The sequence below is a fragment of the Chlamydotis macqueenii genome, chromosome W (assembly GCF_036417535.1).
Source record: "Chlamydotis macqueenii isolate bChlMac1 chromosome W, bChlMac1.mat, whole genome shotgun sequence".
Classification (NCBI taxonomy): Eukaryota; Metazoa; Chordata; class Aves; order Otidiformes; family Otididae; genus Chlamydotis; species Chlamydotis macqueenii.
The window spans coordinates 52879195-52906849 of NC_141592.1; the positions used below are offsets into that span (position 1 = coordinate 52879195).

General features: G+C 43.6%; 1 protein-coding gene across 1 annotated transcript in view; it reads left to right on the forward strand.

The window, feature by feature from the left end:
* LOC147596808 (homer protein homolog 1-like) overlaps positions 1–18351 on the forward strand; it is a 77953-nt gene extending 59602 nt beyond the window's left edge. The window contains exons 5-7 of the mRNA XM_086769552.1: positions 8976–9086; positions 10764–10844; positions 18163–18351. Of these exons, the coding sequence (XP_086625678.1) occupies positions 8976–9086; positions 10764–10844; positions 18163–18351 (381 nt within the window). The remainder of the gene's footprint in view (positions 1–8975; positions 9087–10763; positions 10845–18162) is intronic.
* The last annotated feature ends 9304 nt before the right edge of the window (positions 18352–27655 follow it).

Genomic DNA, 27655 nt, shown 5'->3' on the forward strand with positions numbered 1-27655 from the left:
GACCTCCTTTTGTCCCCAACATACCTGTAGAAGCTTTTCTTGTTGCCCTTGAGGTCCCTGGCCAGATTCAGTTCTATCAGGGCTTTAGCTTGCCTCACCTGATCCCTGGCCACTCACACAGCCTCTCTGTAATCCTCCCAGGCTACCTGTCCTTGCTTCCACCCTCTATAGGCTTCCTTCTTTACTTTCAGTTGGTCCAGCAGCTCCTTGCTCATCCACGCAGGCCTACTGGCCTTTTTACCCAACTTGCTCTTCATCTGGATGCATTGCTGCTGAGCTTGAAGGAGGTGCTCCTTGAATATAGGCCAACTGTCCTGGGCCCCCCTTCCCTCAAGTGCTGTATCCCATGGCACTTTGCCCATCTGGTCCGTGAAGAGGCCAAAGTCTGCCCTCCTGAAGTCCAGGGCAGAGAGCTTGCTGCGTAGCTTCCTCACTGCCCCGTGGATCTTGAACTCCACCGTGTCATGGTCACTGCAGCCAAGGCTGCCCTTGAGTTTCACATCCCCCACCAGCCCCTCCCTGTTGGCGAGAACAAGGTCCAGCATGGCACCCCTCCTCGTTGGCTCCTCTATCACCTGCAGGAGGAAGTTATCATCCACACATTCCAGGAACCTCCTGGACTTTCTGTGCCCTGCCATGTTGTCTCTCCAACAGATGTCAAGGTGGTTGAAGCCCCCCATGAGGACCAGGGCTTGCAACTGCGAGGTTGCCCCTATCTGCCTATAGAGAGCCTCGTCTGCTCTGTCCTCCTGGCCAGGCAGCCTGTAACACACCCCCACCTTAACGTCCCCTGTCCCCGCCCTTCTAATCCTGACCCATAAGCTCTGTCAGCTCCTCCTCCATCCCCAGGCAGAGCTCCATGCACTCCAGCTGGCTGCTGACATAGAGAGCAACACCCCCTCCTCATCTCCCCTGCCTGTCCTTCCTAAAAAACCTATACTCCTCCATCCCAACGCTCCAGTCATAGGAGCCATCCCACCACATCTCCATGATGCCAACAAGGTCATAGCCCTGCTCGTGTGCATGCATCTCTGGCTCTTCCTGTTTGTTCCCCATGCTACGTGCATTGGTCTATGGACACTTAAGCTGGGCCCCCGACAAAGCCAACTTGCTGGCTGGAGCAATAGGAGTTCTTTTGGTCCACAGTTTAGGTTCACTTGCACTTACCTGTGATCTTTCCCCGGCTTCTGGGCACTTGGTGCTGGCACTGGCGCCATACTGACAGCAGTGGGCTGGACTGTGCTCCCCCTCCCCCAGCAACACTAGTTTAAAGCCCTCCTGATGAGCCTGGCAAGTCTTTGGCCAAGGATGCTCTTCTTCTCAGTTAAGTGCACTCCGTCCACCCCTAGTACACCAGGCTTCTCAAAGCAAGTCCCATGGTCTAAATACCCAAAGCCCTGGCTGTAGCACCACTCCTTAAACCATGTGTTGACTTGCCAAATTCAACCGGCCCTTTCAGGCCCCTTCCCTTCAACCAGGAGGATTGATGAAAAAACCACCTGCGCCCCAGAGTCCTTGACTGTTGCTCCCAGAGCCCTGAAATCCCTCTTGATGCTTCTCAGGCAGCTCCCAGCTGTGTCACTGGCACCCACATGAAACACCAGCAACGGATAGCAGTCTGTGGGCCATATGAGGTTTGTTACTCTCTTAGTGACATCCCTGATACAAGCCCCCAGGAGACAGCACATCAGGTCGGCAGATGGGTGCCTCTGTACTTCTCAGGAGGGAGTCACCCACTACTACCACGCATCTCCTTTTCTTGGTAGCACTGGTTGTCACGTGAGCCAGTCGGGCTACCTTGCTCAGCTCCAGTGCCTCTCCTGAGGTGCTGGATCTTACTTCTCTGGCCTGCAGAGCAGCAAAGCGGTTCTACAGGGGCACCTCAGGGTTCAGGGGAAGCTGCTTCCTCCTGCTGCCCCTTGCCTTTGCGAGCTTCCATTCCTCAGTATCTTTTCCCTGCTTACTTACCTTGTGTGTCAGTGGGGGGGGGGGTTTGGTTGATTGACAGGGTGCTGCGGTTCCAGTGCAGACTGTGCCTGAAACCAACTATCCAGCTCCCTCTCAGCCTCCCTGATGTCACACAGCCTCCTGACAGCCTCCTGCAGCTCAGCCACCTGCTGCAGGAGCTCCTCCACCTGGGCACACCTTCTGCAGGCAGGGCTGCTGCCTGTCCCTGCCCCAGGAGTAGGGTCCAGGCACTGCCTGCAGCCCGAGGTCTGCACTGCAGCCTCTCCCTTCAGCTGCTCTGTCTGCACAGAGGCATCAACCACCGCGGGTGTAGCTGGTGCAGACCTCCCAGCTGGAGCTGGAACCTTTGCTCTCAGGCAAGTGTTTGCCATGTTGCCTTGAGAGTCAGGTACAGCAAATGCCCTGGGTCAGCGCCCTCCCTTCACAAACTACCACACCACACCCTAGTCGCTAGTGCTCTCTAGGGTCTGCTTTATACGTGGAGAGGGGCCGGACCGCCAGTGTTCCCTGGCTCCGCCCAGGTCTCGTCAGCCGCTTTCGTGCGAGCTGCGGGCTCCTGAGGGCTTGCGGTGCCTCTCTCGGCTCCTCCTGAGCTTTCCCGTTTCGGGAATCCCCTCGCTGCGCTGCGCCGCACCGTGCCGCTCCGCTGCGGATCGTGCCGGCTCCGAAGCTGTTGCCTCGGCAACAATCAGATTCAGGCAGACACCTCTCATGTTCTCTTCACATATCCTCTCTTCACTTCTCTCGGCTGGGCCGGGCCGAGTCGGGTCCAGACAGCTGCCTGGTGGGAGGCTCGCACCTCCCCCTCTCTGCCCACACTTCTGCTTCTTCTTCTTCTTTTTTTTTTATTTTCCCCTTCTTAAATATGTTATCACTGTCACAAATTAGCTCAGCACTGGCCAGCAGCGGGTCCACCCTAAACCTGGCTGAGTCCACCGGACAAAGGGGAAAGTTCTAGCAGCTTCTCCCAGAAGCTGCCACTGTAGCCCCCCACAGCTACACAAAACCAGCACAATAACATTTGCTTAGTAAATTTCTTGCAATTATTTTGTATTGTTGAGGAGCACAAAATCTTATAACATGGGATCATCTACACTAAGCTCTTTTGATCACCTTTTACATGCCTTTATGAAATGTTTCTGTAATCTATGATCTCGGGGTTTGCTGATATTTCATAGAATATAGAAATGATCTCTGCCTATGGCTCGCTGGGCATGCCCGTAGATTGCGACAGGATAGTTCATCGAGAGTACTGCCCTCTATTGGAATTGCTTTTAGAAAAATATAGACTTGGCTAACTCTAGCCAAATGTATGCAGATTGTGTAAAAAAAAAATCAATCTCAATCTGTTATCCATAGTGTGTGATACAAGAGGTGTTCTAACCTGCGTGCTAGAGACTGATTTTTCAAATTGAAATAGTGCCCCATTTAAAGAGAAACTGCAAGTCAGATACTTCTCTGTTACACAAATAGAAAAAGGTCTGTTTAAATGGCAGATCTGGAGACTGTTGGTTATGGTATATGTGGTAGCAAGCAATGTTAAGTCACAGTATCGTGTTATTTATCTGTTAAACTGAGTATAAACATATATCTGCAAGTGATCAAAAAAATGTTCCTCAAATTGGAATCCATCTCACCTGAGATTATGTAGAAATTGTACATCAAGTACCCAGTGGTGTCTCCCCAAGATCCTTAGGGCAGCAAGGAAGGCACACAGCAAGCTCTCTGCCCTGGAGTTCAGGAGAGCAGATTTTGGCCTCTTCAGGGATCTGATGGGCAAAGTGCCATGGGATACAGCCCTGGAGGGAAGAGGGGCCCAGGAAAGTTGGATGATATTCAAGCATCAACTCCTCCAAGCTCAGGATCAATGCATCCCAACGAAGAGAACGTCAGGCTGAAACGCCAGGAGGCCTGCATGGATGAACAAGGAGCTCCTGGACCAACTGAAAGGCAAAAAGGATGCCTACAGAGAGTGGAAGCCAGGACAGGTAGCATGGGAAGATTACAGAGATCTTATCTGAGTGGCCAGGGATTAGGTAAGGAAGGCTAAAGCCCTGACGGAATTGAATCTGGCCAGGGACACCAAGGGCAACAAGAAAATATTCTATAGATATGTCAGGGATAAAAGGAAGACCAGGGAGAATGTGGGCCCTCTCTGGAAGGAAAAGGGTGACCTGGTTACCTGGGACATGGAGAAGGCTGAGGTGCTTAATGACTTTTTTGCCTCAGTCTTCACCAATAAGGGCTCTAGCCAGGTCACCCAAGTTGCGGAAGGCAAAAGCAGGGTCTGGGAGAATGAAGAATCACCCACTGTAGCAGAAGAGCAGATTCGGGACCATCTGAGGAACTTGAAGGTGCACAAGTCCATGGGACCTGATGAGATCCATCCGCGGGTCCTGAGGGAACTGGCAGATGAAGTTGCCAAGCCACTGGCCATTGTATTTGAGAAGTCATGGTGGTCTGGTGAGGTCCTCGATGACTGGAGGAGGGGGAACATAGCCCCCATTTTTAAAAAGGGAAACAAGGGAAGACCCGGGGAACTACAGGCTGGTCAGCCTCACCTCTGTGCCTGGCAAGGTCATAGAGCAGATTCTCCTGGAAACCATGCTAAGGCACATGGAGAGCAAGGAGGTGATTGGTGACAGCCAACATGGCTTCACCAAGGGCAAATTGTGCCTGACTAATTTGGTGGCCTTCTGTGATGGGGTTACAGCATCGGTAGACAAGGGAAGAGCAATTGATGTCATCTACCTGGATTTGTGCAAGGCATTGGACACTGTCCCGCACGACATCCTTCTCTCTAAACTGGAAAGACATGGATTTGAAGGATGAATCACTTGCTGGATAAGGAATTGGCTGGATGGCCGCACTCAAGGAGTTGCAGTCAATGGCTCAGTGTCCAAGTGGAGACCGGTGACAAGTGGCGTCCCTCAGGGGTCAATATTGGGCCTGGCCCTGTTCAACATCTTTGTCGGCGACGTGGATAGTGGGATAGAGTGCACCCTCAGGAAGTTTGCTGACGGCACCAAGCTGTGTGGTGCCGTCGACACGCTGGAAGGGAGAGATGCCATCCAGAGGGACCTTGACAAGCTGGAGAGGTGGGCCTGTGCAAACCTCATGAAGTTCAACAATTGAAAGTGTGAGGTCCTTGCACATGGGTCGGGGCAATCCCAAGCATAAATACAGGCTGGATGGAGAATGAGAGCAGCCCTGAGGAGAAGGACTTGAGTGGGTACTGGTGGACGAGAAGCTCAACATGAGCCATCAATGTCCGCTTGCAGTACAGAAAGCCAAACGCATCCTGGGCTGCATCAGAAGAAGTGTGGCCAGCAGGTCGAGGGAGGTGATTCTGCCCCTCTACTCTGCCCTGGTGAGACCCCACCTGGAGTACTGTGTCCATTTCTGGAGCCCCCAACATAAGAAGGACATGGACCAGTTGGAGAAGGTCCAGAGGAGGGCCACGAAGATGATCAGAGGGCTGGAGCACGTCTCCTATGAGGAAAGGCTGAGGGAGTTGGGGCTGTTCAACCTGGAGAAGAGAAGGCTCCGAGGAGACCTTCCAATACCTAAAGGGGGCTTATAAGAAAGATGGGGAGAAACTCTTCAGCAGGGAAATGGTTTTAAAATAGAGGGCAGTAGATTTAGACTAGATGTAAGGAAGAAATTTTTACAGTGAAGATGGTGGAACACTGGAACAGGTTGCCCAGAGAGGTGATGGATGCCCCATCCCTGGAAACATTCAAGGCCAGGTTGATCAGGGCTCTGGGGAACCTGATCTAGTTGAATATGTCCCTGCTCCTTGCAGGGGGGTTGGACTAAATGACCTTTAAAGGTCCCTTCCAACCCAAACTATTCTATGATTCCATGATTTCATCTGGATCTACCGATGTCCACGCGTCATCCAGGTTACCATAAATCAGCTCCCGAACAGCTAATTCCCTCAGAAACTGGATACCTCTCTCCATGGTGGTCCACTTGCTTGGGTGGCATATCATATCTTCCTTGAAGAAATACCTGTCCTTCACACCTGACAGGAGTCACCTCCAGAGGCTGTGGACTTCTGTCTCTCTTCCAATCGCCCTGTCAATGGCTGCTTCCCTAGACAGGGATCCCAGCTGCCTGGCTTCCCTACCTTCTAATTCCAGGCTACTGGCCCCACTGTCCCAGCATCAGAGCAACCAGGTGACAAGTTGCTCTGCTTGATTACGGCTGAAATCCTTTCGCATATCTCGCAGCTCACTCAGGGATAGGGATCGGGTGACTACCTCTGCTTCTGCCTCTCCCTGTTCTCATGGTGTCCCTGGTTCCTCATCATCTTTCACTATGCAAACTGATCTTTTTGTGTATTTCTTCTGTACATGGGAAACTGATACTGGCGCAGGTTGTTTTTTTGTTTTATCTGTGGTACTGCTAGCCGGGGTTTGGAATAGCCGCAGTGTCCGTTGTAGGTGTTGAAGCATTTGCAGTGCCCATAGCAGGGATTGGGGTAGCCACGGTGCCTGTCATGTGGGCTGAAGTGATCACAGCATCTGTAGTGGGAATTGGAGTATCCACAGTGTCTGTGGTGGAGACTGGAGTATGCGCAGTGCCTGTTGCCAGGGTTATGGCAGCCACAGTATGTTGGATACCTGGAGTACCAGGGGCACTTAGTGAACAATCCAGACTGAATGGAATTGTTATGTTTGTGAGCAGCAGGCCTCAAGGACATCACTGAAGCCGCCTGTGAGAAAGTAATGAAGCTTCCTGTGAGAAAGTAAACGAAGCAACCTTGAGAAGAAGGAAAACAGCTGGCATACGTGACTGGGGGCTGAACGTGAAGCAGGGTGCAGGTGGAGAGAGCCGTGCGCGTGAACAAAGAGACTTAACGAATCATATTTTAGCTAGGAGCGCGTGCATGATATAGTTAACCAATTAGTAGAGAGCTTGCTCATGATACGGAATTAGAAGGGCTATATTAACCGGGATGTATCAACAATAAATCGGCATTTGCTTGATCATATTGGTCGTCAGCAGTGTCCGTTTCTTCCGCGTCAACAACAGTATTCCTAAATAATTGTTTAAACTTAATTGAGATCAAGATCTGAGATAGCTGTAAGAGACCTGCCAACATGAACACGGTGGTTGGAGTATCCCAAGGGTATTCAAAATTCTCGAAAGCTGTTGAAATTAGCTTGGCCAAGTGAGGGAAGCTGTAAACAGATGTCCCTCGCGCGGCCTGGCTTCCCGGACCAAAACAAGAGGTATAATTCCAAATAACACCCACAAGATGGCTCCTGAAATACTCAGATGGAGCTACTGCTGCCACTTCGCTCTGCATGCCTCCTGCCACCATGGAATACAAGTACGAAACATTACCGGTGATCTCACCAAACCAGCCAGTGACACATAGCACAGCAGAGCAATACTTTTGATCCAACACACAGAATGGATAAATCGTATATAAACACCGGCAAAGATCATATACGGCAAGTAGGATGCTGCCCAATGCAGCTCTAAAAACAACTCTGAGAGCAAGTAAAACAACATTGTGAGCAGTGATGACCAAACCGACATAATGAATGCTTGTAACAAATCTGTTTTCATCACACTGTGTTCAAACCTGTCCTTATCTCAGTCCTTCGGAACTGACCGGGAGCTCGAACCTTGGATCCTCAGATTAAAGTCTGACAGTCTCCCGACTGATCTAGTGAGGCTCCTTTGAGCTCCATGTTGGGCGCCGAAAAGACTGTGGTGGTTTAGCCCGAGTCACCACACAGTTTCTCATTCACCCTCTCCCTCTCCAGCAGGATGGGAGAGAGAATTGGGAAGAAAGGAAAACTCATGGCTTGAGATGAAGACAGTTTACTGGAATAGCAAAGGAATATGACAGTAATGACAGAATATAAGGATATTAAAATATACAAAATTAACAGTACATGATTTCTCACTACCCGATATCCCAATGACCGATGCAGCCTGTCCCAAGCAGCAATCACAGAAACGAAACCAAGCAGCAAGCAAAGGAGTGAGAGGGAGATGTCCCTCCCCAGGCAGCCCCCACTTATAGACTGAGCATGATGTTTATGGCATGGAATACTCTCTTTGGACAGTTTGGGTCAAGTATTCTGGCTATATCCCTCCCAGCTTCCTGCAGCTGCACATTAGAGAGACCTGGAAAGCCAGACAGTGTCCTTGGTTTCATTAGCAACAACTCATATCATCAGGGTGTTTTTAAAAATTCTTCACATATGAAATCCAGAACACATTGGCTACTGAGAGGAAAATTAGCCAAAACCAGGACAATGAGCTGGCCAGATAGCTGGAAAAAATATTTGCTAATTAAATTGCAGAGAAAGGGATGTTGCCTGAAGTTAGTATTAGTACTATCATTTGCAAATAATAATGCATGGCTGAAGCTCAAAGCATCAATTTTAGTACACTTCTTGTATAATTCTCTCAGTCTATGGGCTATCCCTCCAACAGTGACTGAGAGATGAGATCTGAAGGTAGAGGAAGTAAGAAGTTGGCAGCTGTACTTTGGTGGCTGAGTGTCTGCTATTACATTGTTGATGCTGAGTCAGAAATGGAGGCTGTGAAATGTTAATTGGCTTGCTAGGAAGTAGGTGAGCATTGTGACTTAGCTGATTAAGATAGTGCAACATTAAAAAGTGTCAGATGGAGAAGTTAGATAGACAAATCTGTGTTTAATCATCTAGACTACTGTTTCTGAAATGGTAATTCAGCTTCTTTCATAAAATTTTAAATAATTAGTAAGTATGATACATACTAAATTTATTGTTTCCAAGATATTACAGTAAACATTAGAAGTCATAGCAACCATTTTGTGCAAAACATTTTTTTAAGGACTTTTATGCTAACTTCATAAGAACACCTTCACCATTTTAATCAACATAAGTCACCCAGAACTAAGGGTATATTTCAAATGCAGCTATTTATGCAAAGAATTAATAGTACCTTGAATTTGTTGCAATTAATTCTGTATGTGTTGCTTCTACTTATTTCAACAGGTGACTGAGCTAGAGTGTGTGAGCAGTCAAGCCAATGCAGTCCATACACATAAAACAGAATTAAACCAGACAATACAGGAGTTAGCGTCTACGCTGAAGAAAAAAGAAGAGGTATTTGCTAACATTTATTCTTGGCTTTTCTGTTACATCATTTCTAAAGACTTTCAATATAAATCTTGTGATAGCTGGTAAATACTGTATTATTTCCTATAGATGTTAGAAAGTAAAATCAATTTTTCAGCTTCTTTGAAATTATTAATATTTTTCCATGTATATTATTACATCAGTCCAATATAGAGCTGGGTATCTGAACAACCAAAAAAAAAGTATAATTTTTTCATGTTTGCTTTTACCAAGCATCTCTCTTTGCAAAAGTAAGTCTGCATTGAGGCATATGTAGTTTCTACAGAGCAGTCATCACACTGATGCAGTCCAAATTCACTAAGAAGGGAAGCAATCATAAGCATGCTTTCCTTTTTCTGGAGAGTAGTATTTGGAGCAAGTAATAGATCAATGGCTTTTTCAGGTCAATCTGTTTTTCAGGCTATGTTAATATAGCTGACTTTTATGATCCCTAAGATCAGCCCTTTCCTTAAATGCATGCCTGTAACTTGATGATATTTATTGTGCCATCTGCCTTGGGCTGAATCAGCAGCAGGAAAATACAAGGAATTGGAGTAACACCTGTGCTGGCACAGGTCCTAGAGGAAAGCAGATTTGTGCCACAGAATGATTGAGAATCGCCCCTTTATGGATGGGAAAAAGGAGGTGGAAGGAGCCGCATATGAAGGATTGTTTGCCCCATGTAAGACCAAATGCCTTGAGCCCTCTGTGACAGACACAGTGGGCACTGGTGTGCATGTTCGAAGGGGCAGTATATCTTGCAGAGTCTTGCCTCCAGTGGGGCTGCTGTTAGGTGTTTCCGAGGAGGATGCATGAGAGGCACAGTAGTTACAGAATATCCTCCTAAAATGGAAGAAAGCCTTTTCCAAACTCCCTCATACTTAAGAGATTAGTTGGTAATGTTTCCCATTTTGGTGCCCATGCACTTTTGAATTATGCTGAGCTGTTGGATGCAAAGAGATCTTTCTGAAAGGAGTTCTGGGAGGTGACTATGCCTTTCTGGGCATAAGTAGTTAAGTATTTATTAGTTTTAAGTTTGATATATTTTAGTTTCATTAACTGTTTCTATTCTTGTCTCCTGAAAGTAAGCTAAGAAAAGGTTTCTCTTCCATTCATTATTTTATCTATATTTGTTATTTTATACATTATTACTTTCTTCTTGCTAAATTAAAGATACCATTTATTTTAGACTCTCTTTTTACAGAAATCAATAGTCAAAGCAGGCAACTTTTTGATGCTCAGCCCTGCTGCTAGTGACATCATAAGCAGCTCACAGATGAAAATTGGATTTTTCTCTTGAGAAAATGGAGGATAGATTATAATAGAATTTAAAGTATAAAATTGTTTCTCTAATTACAAGGACTCTTAATTTTCTAGGAAAACATTACTTCAGACCTTTTGTGTGGGAAAGACTTGGACTTTTATAGTAAAGAAAACGCTTATCTGTATTGTTGCTTATTCACAATAGAATTGCTGTTTTGGGACTGTGATTCAGGAATATTGGGAGCAGAGCTTAAACTTCATGTGCTATGATGGGCAGTAGCTTACTGCCAGTTTTGATATCATTGCAATGCCTTGCTCAGGAGAAGCAGCAGCAGTCAGCTTACCTGCACTGAGGCCAAGCCAGGTAATGTGTTGCTAGTGAGGTTGTTTCTTCTCCCTTAGGAAATAGAAAGATTGAAAGAAGAAATCGACAGTGCCAGAGGGCTTCAGGCACAGAGGGATTCTTTGGCCCAGAAGTTACAGGTGAGCTATAGTGCATCATCTTAATTTAGACAGAAGGGAAAAATGATCATCAAGTGAGCAGTTCACATCAGCAACTTGTGCTATTCACTGAAGGTGCCAGATAAATATGTAAGTTACATTGTGTTGCGAAGTGGTGGGTTGAGATGTTCCTTGGGAATTTATATCAAAATTTCTACCTGCTGTAAGTTGTTATTTTTTCCTGAGGGAACAGACCCAAATTTCATTTACAAGTCCACAGAATATACTCGGGGTAGCAAATGTGCTTCATTGATACATATTATAGGCAATTCCGGTCTCATTTTCACTGCAGTGTCTTCCCATAGGTCTTGTGTGCCACTGAACCATCAGGCTGTGTATCATCATGTTGGGATGAGTTTTTATTCAGCTTTTAAACGTGCTTTGAGAAAGTAAAGATTAAAGCGTTCTTGTGTAGTACAGACTTCAAAAACACACTCTGACGTTTTCTTGGAATTAGAATCATTGTGTTTTTATTGTTTTTTCTGGGTTGTTTCTTTACTGTGAGTAAAGCCAGATACCTCAGCCTACTGGAAGTAGTATGCCCTCAGTATACCCTCACTTGCTATATCTGAGCTCCTGTTCTTCTGTCGCTGGGCTGACCAGCCAGCACAGACATGCCTCCGCCGTGAAATCTGTCTTCTGAATGAGGCTGACCCAAAGCTCAGTTGGGTTTAAACTCTGAATGCAGACTTCAGAGTTTTAATAAGACTAGAAACTCAGACATTAAATAGCTCCAAATTCAAAGTGCTGAAAGGTGTTCTGTGGCTTGACCTAAATCACGCTGAAAACAAGCCCTGACAGACTATCTACAGCTTAAAAATTGTTAAGCAGATATCATTTGAAATGCATTACATGAAATGGAACTTCCTTTAATCTCATTTTAACCTGTAGAATAAAACACATAAGAACAAAATGAGTTTATTCTTTTTTCCCCATTCTTAAGCCAAATTATTTGGAAAAAGTATGTTATTACAGTGTTTCTTTAAAGACTGTTTTGAATACACCTGAGTTTGCCTATTCCACTATTCCAAAAATTGTTGCTGGCTTTAGACAAAGCATGGGAGTTTTCACCTGAAAAGGAACTTACCTGAGAGATTCAAAAGGAAGATTATAATGAAAGTTGTAAATTGTTCTAGCAGTAGCATATGCAATAATTTCAGTGGAAGATCACATGAAAAGTAATAAAGAGCTATCCTTAGAATTATGAGAGACTAGTAAGAGATTAAAGATGTTTTAGAATTAGAAAATGCTAAGGTTTTATTAAAAATTATACTTTATAAAATCAGTAGCTTCCTTTTGGTATATTTATCTCTTTAGTAACTAAATGGATATATTATGTATATATTTCTGTCGTAGTTCAGCCCCGATTGGGACCGGACTACGCAGTCTCTCTCTCGCTCCCCCCACCCTCCGAGAGAATAGGGGGAGATGATATAAGAAAAAACGGCTCAAGGTTTGAGATAAGGACGGGGAGAAATCCTTAAAGTTACCGTCACAGGCAAAACAGACTCGACTTGGGGAAAACTATTCATTTATTTCTAAAATTAGCAGGAGAATGAGACAGGGAACAAGATAACCTCCCCCCACCCCTCCCTCTTCCCGGGCTTAACATTATCTCTACTACCTTCCCCTCCCGAGCAGCACGGGGGGGGAAAAAGGGGAATGGGGGTCGCGGTCAGTTCATCACGCGTTGTTTTACGCTGCTGTATCATCGTCAGGGGAAGAACTCCTCGCATTCCTCCTCTGCTCCAGCGTGGGGTCCCTCCCACGGGCCACAGTCCTTCGTGAAACTGCTCCGGCGTGGGTCATCTCTTCCACGGGGTGCAGTCCCTCTAGAACAGCTGTCCCAGCGGGCCGTCCACGGGCCACAGCCTCCTTCAGGCCTCCACCTGCTCTGGCGTGGGGTCCTCCACGGGCTGCAGGTGGATCTCTGCCCCTCCGTGGACCTCCATGGGCTGCAGGGGAACAACCCGCTCCACCATGGTCTTCACCACGAGTTGCAGAGGAATCTTGGCCAGGAGCCATGTTACTCCTCCCCCTCCTTCTTCACTGACCTTGGCGTCTGCAGCCGTTCCTCACAACAGGCTGGCAGACGTCTCTCAGGATCCTTTTTACATCTTATTCACTTCTCATCTCCTCTCCACTTCTTGCAGCCAGGCCGGGCCGAGTTGGGCCCAGTCGGCTGCCCGGCAGGAGGCCAGAGGGTGAGGCCTGCAAGGCCCATGAGGCCTGCGCCTCCCCCTCTCTGCCCCCCGCTCAGCTGCTTCACATCTTCTCCCCTTTTTTTCCTGTTTTCCCCTACTTAAATACGTTATCGCAGAGGCGTTATCACGGGACATTCTGCTACCAATTGGCTTGGCCTTGGCCAGCAGCGGGTCCGCCCTAGGCCCGGCCGAGTCCACTGAACAAAGGGGAGCGACTTCTAGCAGTTTCCTACAGAGGCTACCACCTTAGGCCCCCCCCACTAACAAAACCAGAACAATTTCCATATGTCACATTGTAGGTGATCAGTTTCTGAAAATGGTTCTGTATGATTCTATTCAAATAAATGTAAAGCTGTCTTAGGATCCAAGTTAAAAGTGGCCTTTCTTCAGCTTAAAGCTTATTACTGACCTGATGCAGCCCATCTAAAAGATCTTTGTTTTGCTCTAATCTTCCTGCTTTGATAATACTGGCTTTCTTTGAGCTACTTCACCCTACATCTGTGACGTCAGTGAAATGGTGTTTTCTTCTGTAGTTCCAGACTAACCATCTCACATCTATTCACTTAGTTGACTCAATATCTGTTTTCAGGGTGATTATCTCCAGGGTCCGTATCTGTTGGTCTCTCTCTTTTTCTTCTGGTTTATTTTTTCCCTCTTGTGTTTGCAATTTTTAATATAGCATGTATGAAAATAAATGCAAATAAATTATTATTTCAAGGTTTATTATATTTCTGAAACACTCATATCAGGGAATGAATTAGAAATCCATCATTGGCAAATTCCAGTGAAGAGCAGTATGTTATCACTGTGAAGGGTAAGTATCGAGGCCCTTGTTACTTAATAATTTCAAAGACCCAAAAGGGCATCGGTGTGCTTTTGGTATAGCCACCGTGGAGACAGAGAAAAATAAACAGCTTGTCCACCTTGCCCAATCTCTTGAAGGACCCTTCCATTGTGGGGATGCTGAAGGCTGAAGAACAAAAATTTCATTAGCAATGTAGAGAAGACATATCAATGAGTCATGATCAGTGTGACTCTCACAGTAAGTCAGAATATCTTTATTACTGTGGCTGATACCTAAATATAGCTGTTGTGTATGGTTTGAATATTTTATTCAGATCCTTGCACTGAATTCCACAAAAGATTATTACAGTGCAAACAAAAAACATAACTTGTTAATAATGTATTTCTTTTCTAAAACAAAACAATGTATGACAAATTATTGCATCCGCTGTAAGAAAAACTTGAAAAAACAGTGGAAAATAAACCTTGTGAAGGGCCTGAATGTATCAGAAGAGTTAGTTTATTGTTAGATTAGATTAATTTCAAATAAAGTTAAATGACACAACTAGGGGAATAGATTATATCACATGGACACCTCTCCATTTCTTCCCATCAAAAAGTAACAGTTTTGAGGTACACTGACTTGTAATAGGAAACTGCACATGAGCTGGACATGAACTTGTAATGCGATACTATTGCAAAAATCAGTAATACTAATCTAGGGTATATATGTGTAAGGATCAAATGTAAAATTTGGGAAGAAGTGTTTTCCAGAAATTAAAAACTCATGGCATATTTCAGTTAGTTCTACTTCCCATAAGTCATTAAATATGTTAAGCACAGGTTAGGGAAAATGAAACAGAAGGAAATATGGGAGAAAGTATATCTGAGGGAAGTGTTTAGGGAAGCTAAATGTATATGGAATAGGAAAGAGATATCAAGAATGGAATATAAATAAAGTACACAAGCTGGAAGTTTAAACAAAAGAAGGGAACTCTTCTGGTTTGAAGAGATACAGGGCAAGGACTAGCAATGGAGAGTTAAAGGGAAACACCTCATGCTGAATATGGATAGAAGTTCCTACATCTAACGTAAAGCTTTTGATTTTACCTGGGTGCTCCCACCTAACAGCTCACAGCAGAACAATTCCTCAGTTTAAGAGCATCTGAGGAGGGCCTGAAAGATGATGTTCAGTGCTAGATACAGGACAATGGGCTGCTCTTCAGGCCCAGATGTCATTAAATAAAACCATATACATATCCATGGATTTGTTCCAAAGCAATCCCTTTCAACACTGGCTTGCCTACTTACAAAAAATAATTTTCTCTATGGTAAGAGCAGTGGCAAGGAGACTTCCTAGAGCACACATATTTGGTGAGTAGAAGAGGAGCAGGGACAGGAGAAGCAGGAAGTGGGAACAAACGTTGAAAAGCAGCATATTGGTTTTGTGTGAGCTAAAGAAAGGACTGTCATCCCTGCAGAGCTGAGAGGACCCTGAATTTCCCTTTTCTTCCTGTACTGGAGTCACTCTGTCTCAGAGGGTCTTGAACCCATGCAGTCATTACACTGGGTAGTACTTGTCTGTACTGTTTGGAGTGCAGGAGTAGAGTCAATGAAGGAGAGTCTACAGAGTGTATGGACTGGGTTATAATCAGTTAGCTTGCTTGTTTGTAGCAACGGTGGGGTAGTTAATCCTTACATAAGCATGTTATGTATTTTAATTTATATTGTTTCTACAAATACTCTTTTCAGTTAGCTTCCTTTAATGCTTTGGGAACTATATTATTCAGTGTTAAACAGATTAAACAAATTCTTCTCTTGGTCCTGGCAGCAAGGGGTAATTCCTGCTCTCAGCTGTGCTGTTCAAGACCAGTGGCCAAAACTGTAATTTTTAACTTGCTCATTTAGAAACAAGAAGTAAGGGAGGCATTCCAGTTCAACTTGGATGTAACCCTTGGTTGCACAAGGAACCACAGCTATTAGGAGATCAAGTCCCTGAGGCTCTGCCTTCTCCACCTGCACTGCCGCTGAGGGTCCCAGAGCTCTGCCCCTCTGCAGAGGCTGGCAGCTGACTGTGGTGGTTTAGCCCGGATCACCACACAGTTTCTTATTCACCCTCCCCCTACCTAGTGGGACAGGGGAGAGAAATTGGGAAGAAAGGAAAACTCGTGGGTTGAGATAAAAACAGTTTACTGAAAATACTAAAAACTACAAAGCTAACAGGATATAAGGATATTAATATATACAAAATATACAAAATGACCAATGTACAATTTCTCACCACCCGATGTCCGAATGACCGACGCAGCCCGTCCTGAGCAGCGATCACAGGAACAACACCGAGCAGCAAGCAAAGGGGGAGAGCAAGCTAGCAAGGTAGAGGGAACGATGCCAGCAAGCAAGAGAGAAGAAAAGAATGCCAAGGGTGCCCAAACGGATACCCAACAAGGAAAGGAATAACTGAAAATGATGCCCCCTCCCATGGGCAACCCCCACTTATATACTGAGCATGACGTTTATGGCATGGAATACTCTCTTTGGCCAGTTTGGATCAATTATTCTGTCTGTCTTTCGCCCAGCTTCCTGCATCTGCACGTTAACGAGACCTTAACGAGACTTGGAAAGCCAGACAGTGTCCTTGGTCTCATTCACAACAACTCGTATCATCAGAATGTTTTTATCAACATTCTTCACACACAAAATCCAAAACACACCAGCTACTGAGAAGAAAATTAACTCCATCCCTGCTGAAACCAGGACACTGACACTGAGCTTTGGCCACATCATCCCATCCCTCCTCTGGCCAGGGGTGCAGTGGCCAATCGATACTGCCATCACACTCCTCACAGATGGAAAGGCCACAGACACAAAGCTGCCATTTTATACCTGTTATTCTTGACTGACCAAATCCATATTCTGTATGGCTCAGATTGTTTCTTATGGTTAGCTGAGATCTTGCCAATGTAAACATGAATGTATTCATTAGCTTTGAGGGAGACAGGAGAATCATAACAAAAACAGTGGGAGAGTGGGAGGGCAGAAAGAAAGCTTGTGTTGGGAGGAATGACTACTGCCAAATTGCCCACCTTAGGGCTGTATGAAACTAGTTGTAAAAACTCAGAGCAGGCCCGTTAAAGCTTTGTGACACAAAGCCACTGTAAAGGTAAATGGTGTTTAAAAAATGTTAATGTATGTAAATATGAATTCACTATGCACTTTTCCAGAGAACGGCTGCACAGGGTGTATGGTGTAATAAATACACTGTGCTGCCTTTGAGAGTGTTTTTCATAACTGAAATTATTAAATTCAGCATGAATTTATGAGATGTGCAATGAATGAAACAAATAACAATATGCTATTTCAGACCCATGTGACTGCTACATTAGTAATTTGATAAAAGAGAGGGCATCCAGTTTGCACAAAGCAGAGCAGCTGTGACCTCCCTCTCATCACGCGCAAGCCAGAGCTGTGAGGGGTCCCAACAGACAGTGTTCCCCTCCCACTGGCTGGCACGAGGGGGCTTCTCTTCCTTGTGAACGAGAGCTGAGCTTGCTCAGGGTCAGATCCCCTCAGCTATGTGTAACGTGCTGTTGCTTCATCTTTCCACTCGCTGTACAGGAACAGCTTGTCTGTACAGCACTGGTGGCTCGCGTGCTTTCCCTGCTCCCACAGCTGCACTACTACAGAGCTTGCAGATGGGAGCTCCAGGGCACAGTGCAACGAGACAAGACATTCAGCTTGCAATTGCTGGTTTAAATTTTTTTCAACCAATTTCACTTTGACATCAGTCTTGCTAGTTTATGTTTCTGTCTTAATTTTCAGGGTGAAAAGGCCTATAATGTGGGACAGGAGTAAGGTAGTACTCCTCCATCCATAAAGCAATACTCTGGATGAGCTTCTATATGAGCTCATTTAATGGGGACTGTGTACTTGAGCAATTCATATAGTCTAAGTAAGGGAATACTTGAACTTAAGTAAACCTTTGAGAATCTGTTTTCAGTAGGTGGCATATTTCTGAATGATAGAAGCGATAACTTACCTGAATATCACATCCATTGTTCACTGACTAAATTTTATCCCTGTCCAAAAGTTTCTGTCCTTCAGATGAATTACTGTAAAAAAATGGAGAAAATTATAGTACATATGCAATCCTAATAAGAATTTGGGTTCTGGTTTTGTCTTAGTAGAAATGGTAAAGGATCACAAATTGTTTCAAAAACCAGTTGACAAAAAAAGCAAACGAATACCAGCAGGAGGTTAGACTGCTTTCTGTTTGCAGACACACATTAACATGTTATGTATTTTCTCTGAAGGAAGTAGAAATTCGAAACAAAGACCTGGAAGGCCAGCTGTCTGATCTAGAACAACGTCTGGAGAAAAGTCAGAATGAGCAAGAAGCTTTTCGCAATAACTTGAAGACACTTTTAGAAACTCTTGATGGAAAAATATTTGAACTAACAGAGTTACGAGATAACTTGGCTAAGCTAATAGAATGCAGCTGAAGAAAATGGAATTTCAGTGGCAATTAGCTTAAAGATGCACTATCTCTCTTCATAGGACTGTGTTGGGCTCTGCATCAAAGCTGCACAAAATTAGAAAATGCTCCTCTGAGAGGGCTTGTTTTAAATGAGTCATATTTCAATGTAAAATTTAGAACTCAGCTTGTAGCTAGTTGAAGAAAAAAAACCAAACTTGAATTACAAATTACCTCCTTGTACATTATTGTTCATAGATAACTTGAAAGATACTAACAGTAACTAAACACAATCCTTTCCTAATTAACAGTGATGGAAGAATTAGCAGTGTCCCAGGTCACATCCCCTTTTTTGTAATAGATACAATATAGGTTATCTGCTGTTTTATTTAAGATATTTAATTGCTGTGTTTTGTGCAAGAACTTAGCAATGACAGCCCTGTATTTTGTTGCTCTTAATAATTTCTCAGGATACTTTCCACTGTGGAGGAGCAGTGCCGTTACCAATTTATTCTTGCCAGGAGTGAGAGAAAGTGGCATCTTTAATTGAAGCAAAGTTACTATAACTGCTTGTATAAAGTTCTGCCTTTTGGGGTTTTTCAGTTGGTTGGTTATTTTGTTTTTATATATACACACACACACAGAGGAATACATCATATTTCTTTATGGAGCTTACTCTGGTGTTCTACAATATCGTCCAATGTAAGGTTTACATTTTCATATGAATTCCATGTAATTACAGTGAGTTACTATCTTCCGCTTAACTATATTTTGAAGCCAACCAATGATGGCAGGTGAATCCCCCAGGGAAAAAAAGGCAAAAAACCCCTGAGAATTTTAAATGTAAACTTTGACATGCACAGATAACAAGAAATAGCCAGTTGTTTGTTTTCTGGCCATGATACATATATCAACTATCTATGGTCAATTAACTGTTAACCTGTTCTGCAGGAGACTTTTTTAGAATGTCACATGAATTTCAGGTTTTGTGAATAATGGCTTATGGGGAGTATTGTTTATTACAGATTGCATTAAGGGCATAGAGCTATCGCAAGGGATTACTCGTACACTGAACTTGTCCAGCCAAGAAAACTGTTTCTAAAAGCTTTGTTGTCATAACAATTTGAAATGGAGACGTTTACTCTTTTATCGATCTTCGTTTCATATCATATCTTTATTGAAACTGCACCAGGCAATATTCTGAACTGTTAACTAAATGTTTAAAACCAGGAAATCTAATTCAATTATCCTCAGTGAGCAAGTTTTAAAGTTGTTTTGATGTAATTTTAACAGACTTTTGACAAACATGCATTTCTTTATATAATAGATTTATTTTAAAAAAACAAACACATCTTTGAAAGGTAAGTTGTGTCATGTGTCTTGCATCAAAGTATATTCTTGCCATAAATTGCTTGTAATGTTGAAGAGGGCTTTTTTAAAATGTATGAATGAGTGTCAGCCTACAAAGTCAAAAGATGCATTGACCTTTGTTTGCTTCTCAAATTAATTTGAATGTTAAACATGAAATCTAGTCACTTATTAAATTTCTACAACACAATTTTCTCCACTTAGAAACTGCTATTCAAAACTAGAAAAGATAAGTTTGTTTTTATGTGTGTACTGTGTATATACCATATAACACACACAGGTTCTCATTTATATCAGAAATACATGTTTTATTTCTAAAATACTGGGGTTTTTTCTTTACCAGTAATTTATCAGGTGTCCTCTGACTAGTCAGGAAAATGGTTTAGGTCAAATGCTAAACCGTCATGTATTATACTGTATGTAACGTACACAATGTTTAAGTTTTCTCCATATTTTTAGAGTATTTTCCCAACTATTTTATTTATTAAAGGGGTGGGAGGGAGCTTGGTTCAGCATGCTACCGGTTGAAAACTTTGTGGTGAGCTACATGTTTTTCATTCGGTGGATTTTAGACGGTGGTGTGTATATCTTCATCAGGTCCAGGTGAGCAGATATGATCAGTTTTTAATTTACCTGGGGATGTTTGGGCCTGATTCTGTTGTCACTTGCACTGCTATAAACCAGATGTGTCCTTGATGTGATGTCAGCAACATTCAGTTGACATAACATCTGTGGAAGTGCAAGGAGAATCTGCCCTGTTAATGCTCAGTGGACATAAGGATGAAGAAAGAATAAAACCACAGAAAGTTGATGATGGAATAACTGTAATATTATTTTAAATTATATTAGTATTGACATTTTTAAAGATATGATGTCATTTACATGTGGGAAAACAGTGGACAGAAAAATTTCCACTTAAATTTTGTGAATGTGTGTGGTACATTAGCATTTCTATGTATACATACACACATTTGTATGTACAGAACATGGAAAAATTTAGATGTGCACATTTTTAATATTTTCTTATTGAAATTAAATTTTAAATTTGAAATTGATATTTGAGAATTTCTTTTCTCAGTAGATATGCTTCCTTTCCTTTTTTAAAATAATACAATTACTGAGGGCTGCATCTTTGAATTCCCAAATAGTTGTCAAACATAAATATGGCATAAGGTGGACATACGTGCACATATAAATAAAATCCTATTGCTAAGAGTATTTTTCATGTTTATTTACAGTAGGTGAGTGTTTAAAAATTGCAATCTAAAGTTCATACTTAGGTGGTTATACCTACTGGAGCCTCTCCACTTGTGTTTTAAGATAAAAGTTTGCCTGTTTGAAACATTACTTTTCCCAGAGACAGGTATTATGCATTGTATCTGTCTTTGATGATACTATGTATACCAGAAAACAGTGTTGAGTACTATAACCTGAAAACATGACTGTGAACACAGGAGGGGAGAGCAGTCACATAATATATAACTTCTATATATGGCAACTACAATCTTGTAAAAAAAAAAAGAATAACCTAAAAAAATATCAGAAATACTCAACAAAAAAAACCACACAAAAGAAAAATAAAAAATATACTTTTTATTTTTAAATACATGTACTGTTCTCTGGAGAATGTACTTTTACTCTTTTTTTTCTTAAATCTTTTTCAAGTATGTGCAAGTGATAGCAGCAGCCACCTTAATCTTTCAGGTGCTACTGGATTTTGCATTAACATGTTATGTTGTGAAATCCTGACTTTGACATAAAAGATTTTTGTAAGTATATCCCCATCTGGATAGTTAGTTTTTGGAGTGTCTTGTTCATAATCCATATGCCTCAATGATCCAGAAATTGAATTTTTCTATGTGGACAAAGTAAAAGATGCAAATTAATCTGTCTGTTACAGACTGGGAAATCTTTTTCCTAGCTAATATATCCAAGAAAGAGGAGAACAAAATGAACAGACAATGCAGAAATACTGTTATAAGGTCTCTAAGAAAATACATTTTCAGGTATAATAAATATATAAAGGGCTAAACCAGATGTAACACAAATAAATATTGTTTAATGCTATCAGTGGCATTCCCAGGATAATTCCTTTAAAGAAAACCCTGCAAGAATGAACAATGCGTCAATTAAAGATGAATATTTTGGGATGTGTCTTTTCAGTTGTCAGTTGTGGAAGGTTTCTTATTTCTGCTCATTTTTCTACCAATTAGGGACTAAATTCATGTTTATCTTCAATAAGGGGCTAAACCTCAATTTGTTTTATCATTTATATTCTGTACTGAAGTGGCTACTGAACAGTGCGCTCTGAACACCATATTCATTAGGAGGTTCATTTCAAAGGCAAAAACAAATCCTTTTTCAGAAATATCACATGGAAAGAGGAATGGAAAGCTGTTGCAGATCTTAAGTCTCTGCAGAACTGTGGATGTCGATAAAAGCACTTAATTTAATTGATTACAGAAATCTTGGATCTTGAGGCCAAATATAAATCTGATTAGAGATTAGGTCCGAATGTCAAAAGACAATTAAAAAAAAAAAGCAACACCCATAATCAACCGTCAAGAAACTCCATCCAAATGCATGTAGTTCAGTCTCAGTAACTGGACATGCCAGTTAAGTGCATCAGCTATACACTGATTTTTTTTCATGGAATGGACCTGACTCTGCAAAGAAATGTTCAAATTGTCTTGTTTATATTTTCTTAATAATACTGCATATGTGCACTACATCTGAATGGTGCTAAGCAGAGAACATATCACAGAATAATTGTTTGGGGTTTTTTTATAATCTCTATTTTTGTTTAGTAGCATTAGTTCCTTGTTATACTCCACTTACCTCAGATAAGTAGGATTAATTTTCTCCATTATGTTAAATGTTTGGGAATGATGAACAGAGTTTTGTGTTAGATCCTGGAGTCAGTTCAGCTCATCTCCACTGTTTTGGCCATGCAACATAGCCGGAAAGCAGGTGCAAATGTTTATATCAAAAGAACTGCAATATCTCTAGATAGTATGGGTTCTCACACCATACGGGGTCTCGTAGCTTGCCTGCCACAAACTCTCAGGGACTTGTAGCTGCCCGTACTGCTTCTGCACTGTTGGCAGTTCATCCTGGGACCAAAGAAACACAAGTGTAATTTATACCCACTTTCCTCCTCATTGTCTGGTCTTGCACAAGCAAAGCTCAGCTGCAACAATACATCTGACAGTTTGTGTCATTTTCAAATGCAGGCATGGGAAGGAGTAGTAACCATCAAAGGTGTTTTAGATTTTTTTTTGGGAAAATGTAGACTTGTCAAAACAATTGCCTTACATGGACCTTCACAAACAATACGTGCATCCAGATGCTAAGGGGACAGGGAAGACCTACACTGACAAGGTATGTTTAAGTGTAATCTGCATGTATGGATTTCCCCCTTTTGAGTTAAATTAAATACGGTCATGCATATATTTGCAAGCTTAAATTTTCAGAGAGGGAACAAGACCTTTGAAATTCTCTGAGTTTGGACTGTATTTTGTTAAATGATTACAGGAATTTTCTCTAAACAAAACAAAGGGAACAGGAAGCAAAATGATCTTGTACTTCCCTACAAGAAAGATATCACAGCACTTAACCATGAATGGAAATGTGAAAATTAAATCTACTTTGTCTGCATCTGAATATACAGTTCTTTTTTATAACTCCAGCAGTGTATCTCGGGAATCAGAAATAAGACTTAAAAAGCAGTGAAAGGCACAGCTCTCTCTTCGACTTTCACTTAGTGAAAGGAGTCAGAATAGTAATGTGTAGTTGAGCGACTGAACTAGTGTTAACTAGTTCAGTGAACGACTGATCTAGTGTGAGCATCCTGCACCAAAGTCCCTACAGCTCAGCCTCACTGCTACACCCTGCTAGCTGTGTGGAATTCAGCCCAACTGTGTCTGCGTTTGGTGTCTGTCCCAGAGGCATCACCAGAGGGTTTGTTGTCCTTTGTTCAGAAGCTGCCGGTTTGTTATGTAGCCCTTTTGCTCCAGAGCATTCTGCACACTTGCTGATTTGCATGCAGGGGATGTCTCTCTACACTAGAGAGACATAGGTTTGATGGACAGACCACTCGGTGGATAAGGAGTTGTGTGGTGCCGTTGACACGCTGGAAGGGAGGGATGCCATCCAGAGGGACCTTGACAGGCTGGAGAGGTGGGCCCGTGCCAACCTCATGAAGTTCAACCAGGCCAAGTGAAACAGAACAAAGTATTGACTTGGGACTGTAACTGCTTTTGAGTATTTAAGTGTGTTTCAGATGTAATAGATGTTAGGTTGTATACAAAGCTAAGCAAACCATGTCATGGTAGGCAGCCTGCAGCTAATGCTTTCCCTGGAAATGTGGCCTGAATAGACAGATTCTTTTTGAAAAGTGACAAACTTTCCTGAACAGGCAGGTCAGCCTCATCTCTGTGCCTGGCAAGGTCATGGAGCAGATTCTCCTGGAAACAATGCTAAGACAGATGGAGAGCAAGGAGGTGGTTGGTGACAGCCAACATGGCTTCACGAAGGGCAGATCGTGCTTGACCAATTTGGTGGCCTTCTATGACGGGGTTACAGCGTTGGTGAATAAGGGACAAGCAACTGACAATCTACCTGGACTTCTGCAAGGCATTTGACACTGTCCCACATGACATCCTTCTCTCTAAACTGGAGAGACATGGGTTTGATGGATGGACCACTCGTGGGTAAGGAGTTGGCTGGATGGCCGCACTCAGAGAGTGGTGGTCAACGGCTCGATGTCCAAGTGGAGACTGGTCATGAGTGGTGTTCCTCAGGGGTCAGTGTTGGGCCCAGCCCTGTTCAACATCTTTGTCGGTGACATGGACAGTGGGATAGAGTGCACCCTCAGCAAGTTCACCGCTGACACCAAGCTGTGTGGTGCTGTCGACACGCTGGAGGGAAGGGATGCCATCCAGAGGGACCTTGACAGGCTGGAGAGGTGGGCCCGTGCCAACCTCATGAAGTTCAACCAGGCCAAGTTCAAGGTCCTGCACCTGGGTCATGGCAATCCCAGGCACAAATACAGGCTGGGCGGAGAATGGATTGAGAGCAGCCCTGAGGAGAAGGACTTGGGAGTGATGGTGGATGAGAAGCTTAACATGAGCAGGCAATGCGCCCTTGCGGCCCAGAAGGCCAACCACATCCTGGGCTGCATCAAGAGGAGCGTGGCCAGCAGGTCGAGGGAGGTGATTCTGCCCCTCTACTCTGCTCTGGTGAGACCCCACCTGGAGTACTGTGTCCAGTTCTGGAGCCCCCAACACAAAAAGGACATGCATCTGTTGGAGAGGGTCCAGAGGAGGGCCACGAAGATGATAAAAGGGCTGGAGCACCTCTCCTATGAGGACAGGCTGAGAGAGTTGGGGCTGTTCAGCCTGGAGAAGAGGAGGCTCTGGGGAGACCTGATAGCGGTCTTCCAGTACCTAAAGGGGGCTTATAGGAAAGACTGGGAGAAACTCTTTAGCAGGGCCTGTTGTGATAGGACGAGGGGTAATGGTAATAGGTCTCGCTCTAATAGGGGTTCTGGCGAGTTAGGCATATATAAAAATTTGTGTATTCCCAATTGTTTTCCCAATTTAAATTTAAGAGGTTTCAAAAAGTACGCCTTCTCACTTTGGCCAGTAGCTCCCCTTACCATTACAAAGTCATCATCCATAGCCATTCATGTTAAAACTTGGTTTAAAACCCGGTGTGATGGTTTAGCCTGAATTACCACACAGTTTCTCGCTCACCCTCCCCCTCCCCAGCGGGATGGGGGAGAGAACTGGGAAGGAAGGGGGTTGATATGAAGACAAGAAGATAATTTACTAAAATAACAAGGGAAAACTACAATAATAACAGAATATAAGGATATTAAAATATACAAAATGAGCAATGTATGTTTTCTCACCACCCAATGTCCCAATGATCGATACAGCCCGTCCTGAGCAGTGATCACGGAAACAAAACTGAGCAGCAAGCAAAGGAGCAAAAGGGAGCCAGCAAGGTAGAGGGAATGATGCCAGCAAATGAGGGAGAAAGATGGATGCCAGGAAGGCCTTGGCCAGTCCCCACTTATATACTGAGCATGACATTTATGGCATGGAATACTCTCTTTGGCCAGTTTGGGTCAATTATTCTGTCTCTCTCTCTCCCAGCTTCCTGCATCTGCACATTAGCGAGACTTGGAAAGCAGGACAGTGTCCTTGGTCTCCTTCACAACAACTGGTATCATCAGGGTGTTTATCAACATTCTTCACACACCAAATCCAAAACACACCAGCTACTGAGAGGAAAATTAACTCTATCCCTGACAAAACCAGGACACCCGGTATCAACTAGAAATTCTATATTCTGTTGTTGTTTCCCTAGCTTCAATATAACCAGTGGATCTGCTAGGGTGGATTCCCCAGGTCCCCGTCAATCTTCTTTGATGTGGGCCTGTATTCTTTCATTCCCTTTTCTCTTTGGACATTCACTTTTCCAATGTCCCCTTTGTTTACACCATGCACACTGGTCCCTTTCCAAAGGTCTCCCACACATCTAGATCCCTTACTCTCTTGTAATGCTGCTACCAGCATCTATTTATCCTTCCTCCGATCCTCCTCTTCTCTATTGCTAAACACTCTTCAAGCTTCATCTAACAGAGTCTCCAAATTTCTGCTCTCTGTCAGTCTTAATTTCTGCAGCTTCCTTCGAATATTACTTGCTGACTGTCCTATAAATAGAGACACTAACTGCTGTACTCCTATTTCCGACCCTGGGTCCAGAGGAGTGTGTCGCCTCCCTCTGGCCCCACCCCCTCCCTGAGGGGTGCCTGCACCACTATCTGTTCTTTCTTACTTCGGGTGCGAGAGGATACTGGACTATCTGGAGGGGCTTCCGAATCGGAACCTTCATTTCCTCCTTGTTGTGCTCCTACCGGTGGTTTATAATGCTCCGGCAGGTCTCCCATCCCGGGACCCCTTATTTTCCCCAACTTTGTACATCTCTGCCCTGTGCTGCATGCCGAGCAACACCTCTTTCCTTTTCTTCTCTGAAGCCATCAATATTGGGTCCTGTGGGGGTGCTAATCCACAGTCCGTTTGATGTTCGGGATGATTTCAGAGGGTGAAAAAAACGTGTCCGCATACGAGACCTCATCCCATTTCCCTTCTTTCCTCAAAAACGACATCAATTGCAACAAGGTATATTATTCCGTTAAAGGACCATTTCTCCTCATCATCTAATTTATACAAAGGCCACCATTAATTGCAATACTTTAATAAAGTCTTTTTGTTTACACTTCCCCCTGCGGCTCTCCTATCTCCTTCCAGTGAGCTAAAATGCAGCCCAGAGGGCTCCTTTTCACTGCTCCGCCGCTTTGTTTGCCTCCCGTAACAGACACTCTGCTTATTCTTCAGCCAAAGAATACAACCTGATTAAATTGACAACAATAATACCTTATCCAAGGCCAAAGATGCAAGGGCGTACTCGCCCCACAGCTAATACACCTCAATTCAAGACAATTGTCGAGACGAAATTCCTGTCTCCCGTTAAAAGAAATAACGTACTTATGACACTTCAAACACTTAGTGCGAACAAACAAGCAACAGTGGGCAGGCACTCGTCCATGCTCCACACCAAATAAACCCGGCACTACTCTGCTCTACACTTCCTCCCATATACCAGTGGCATTCTTACTGATTCCTTACACCTTTTAAGTTCCCACCGAGTACCTGCTTAAGCTGGCCTGAACGCTCAATCCTATCCCAGTCAGACCAGTTCCCTTGACATTCACCACACCAAAAATCAAAAAATCGTCCCCAAACCGTACCTCAGCATTCTGTTTACAACCAAAGCATTCAAAAATATACATTGGGTTGCATGAAAAATCCTTATGCACATGTACAGGACAATAAGGGGTTAACAATCGGTTCGACTAACACAGTCTCAAAGTCTATCATACGCTTCCTCTGTCT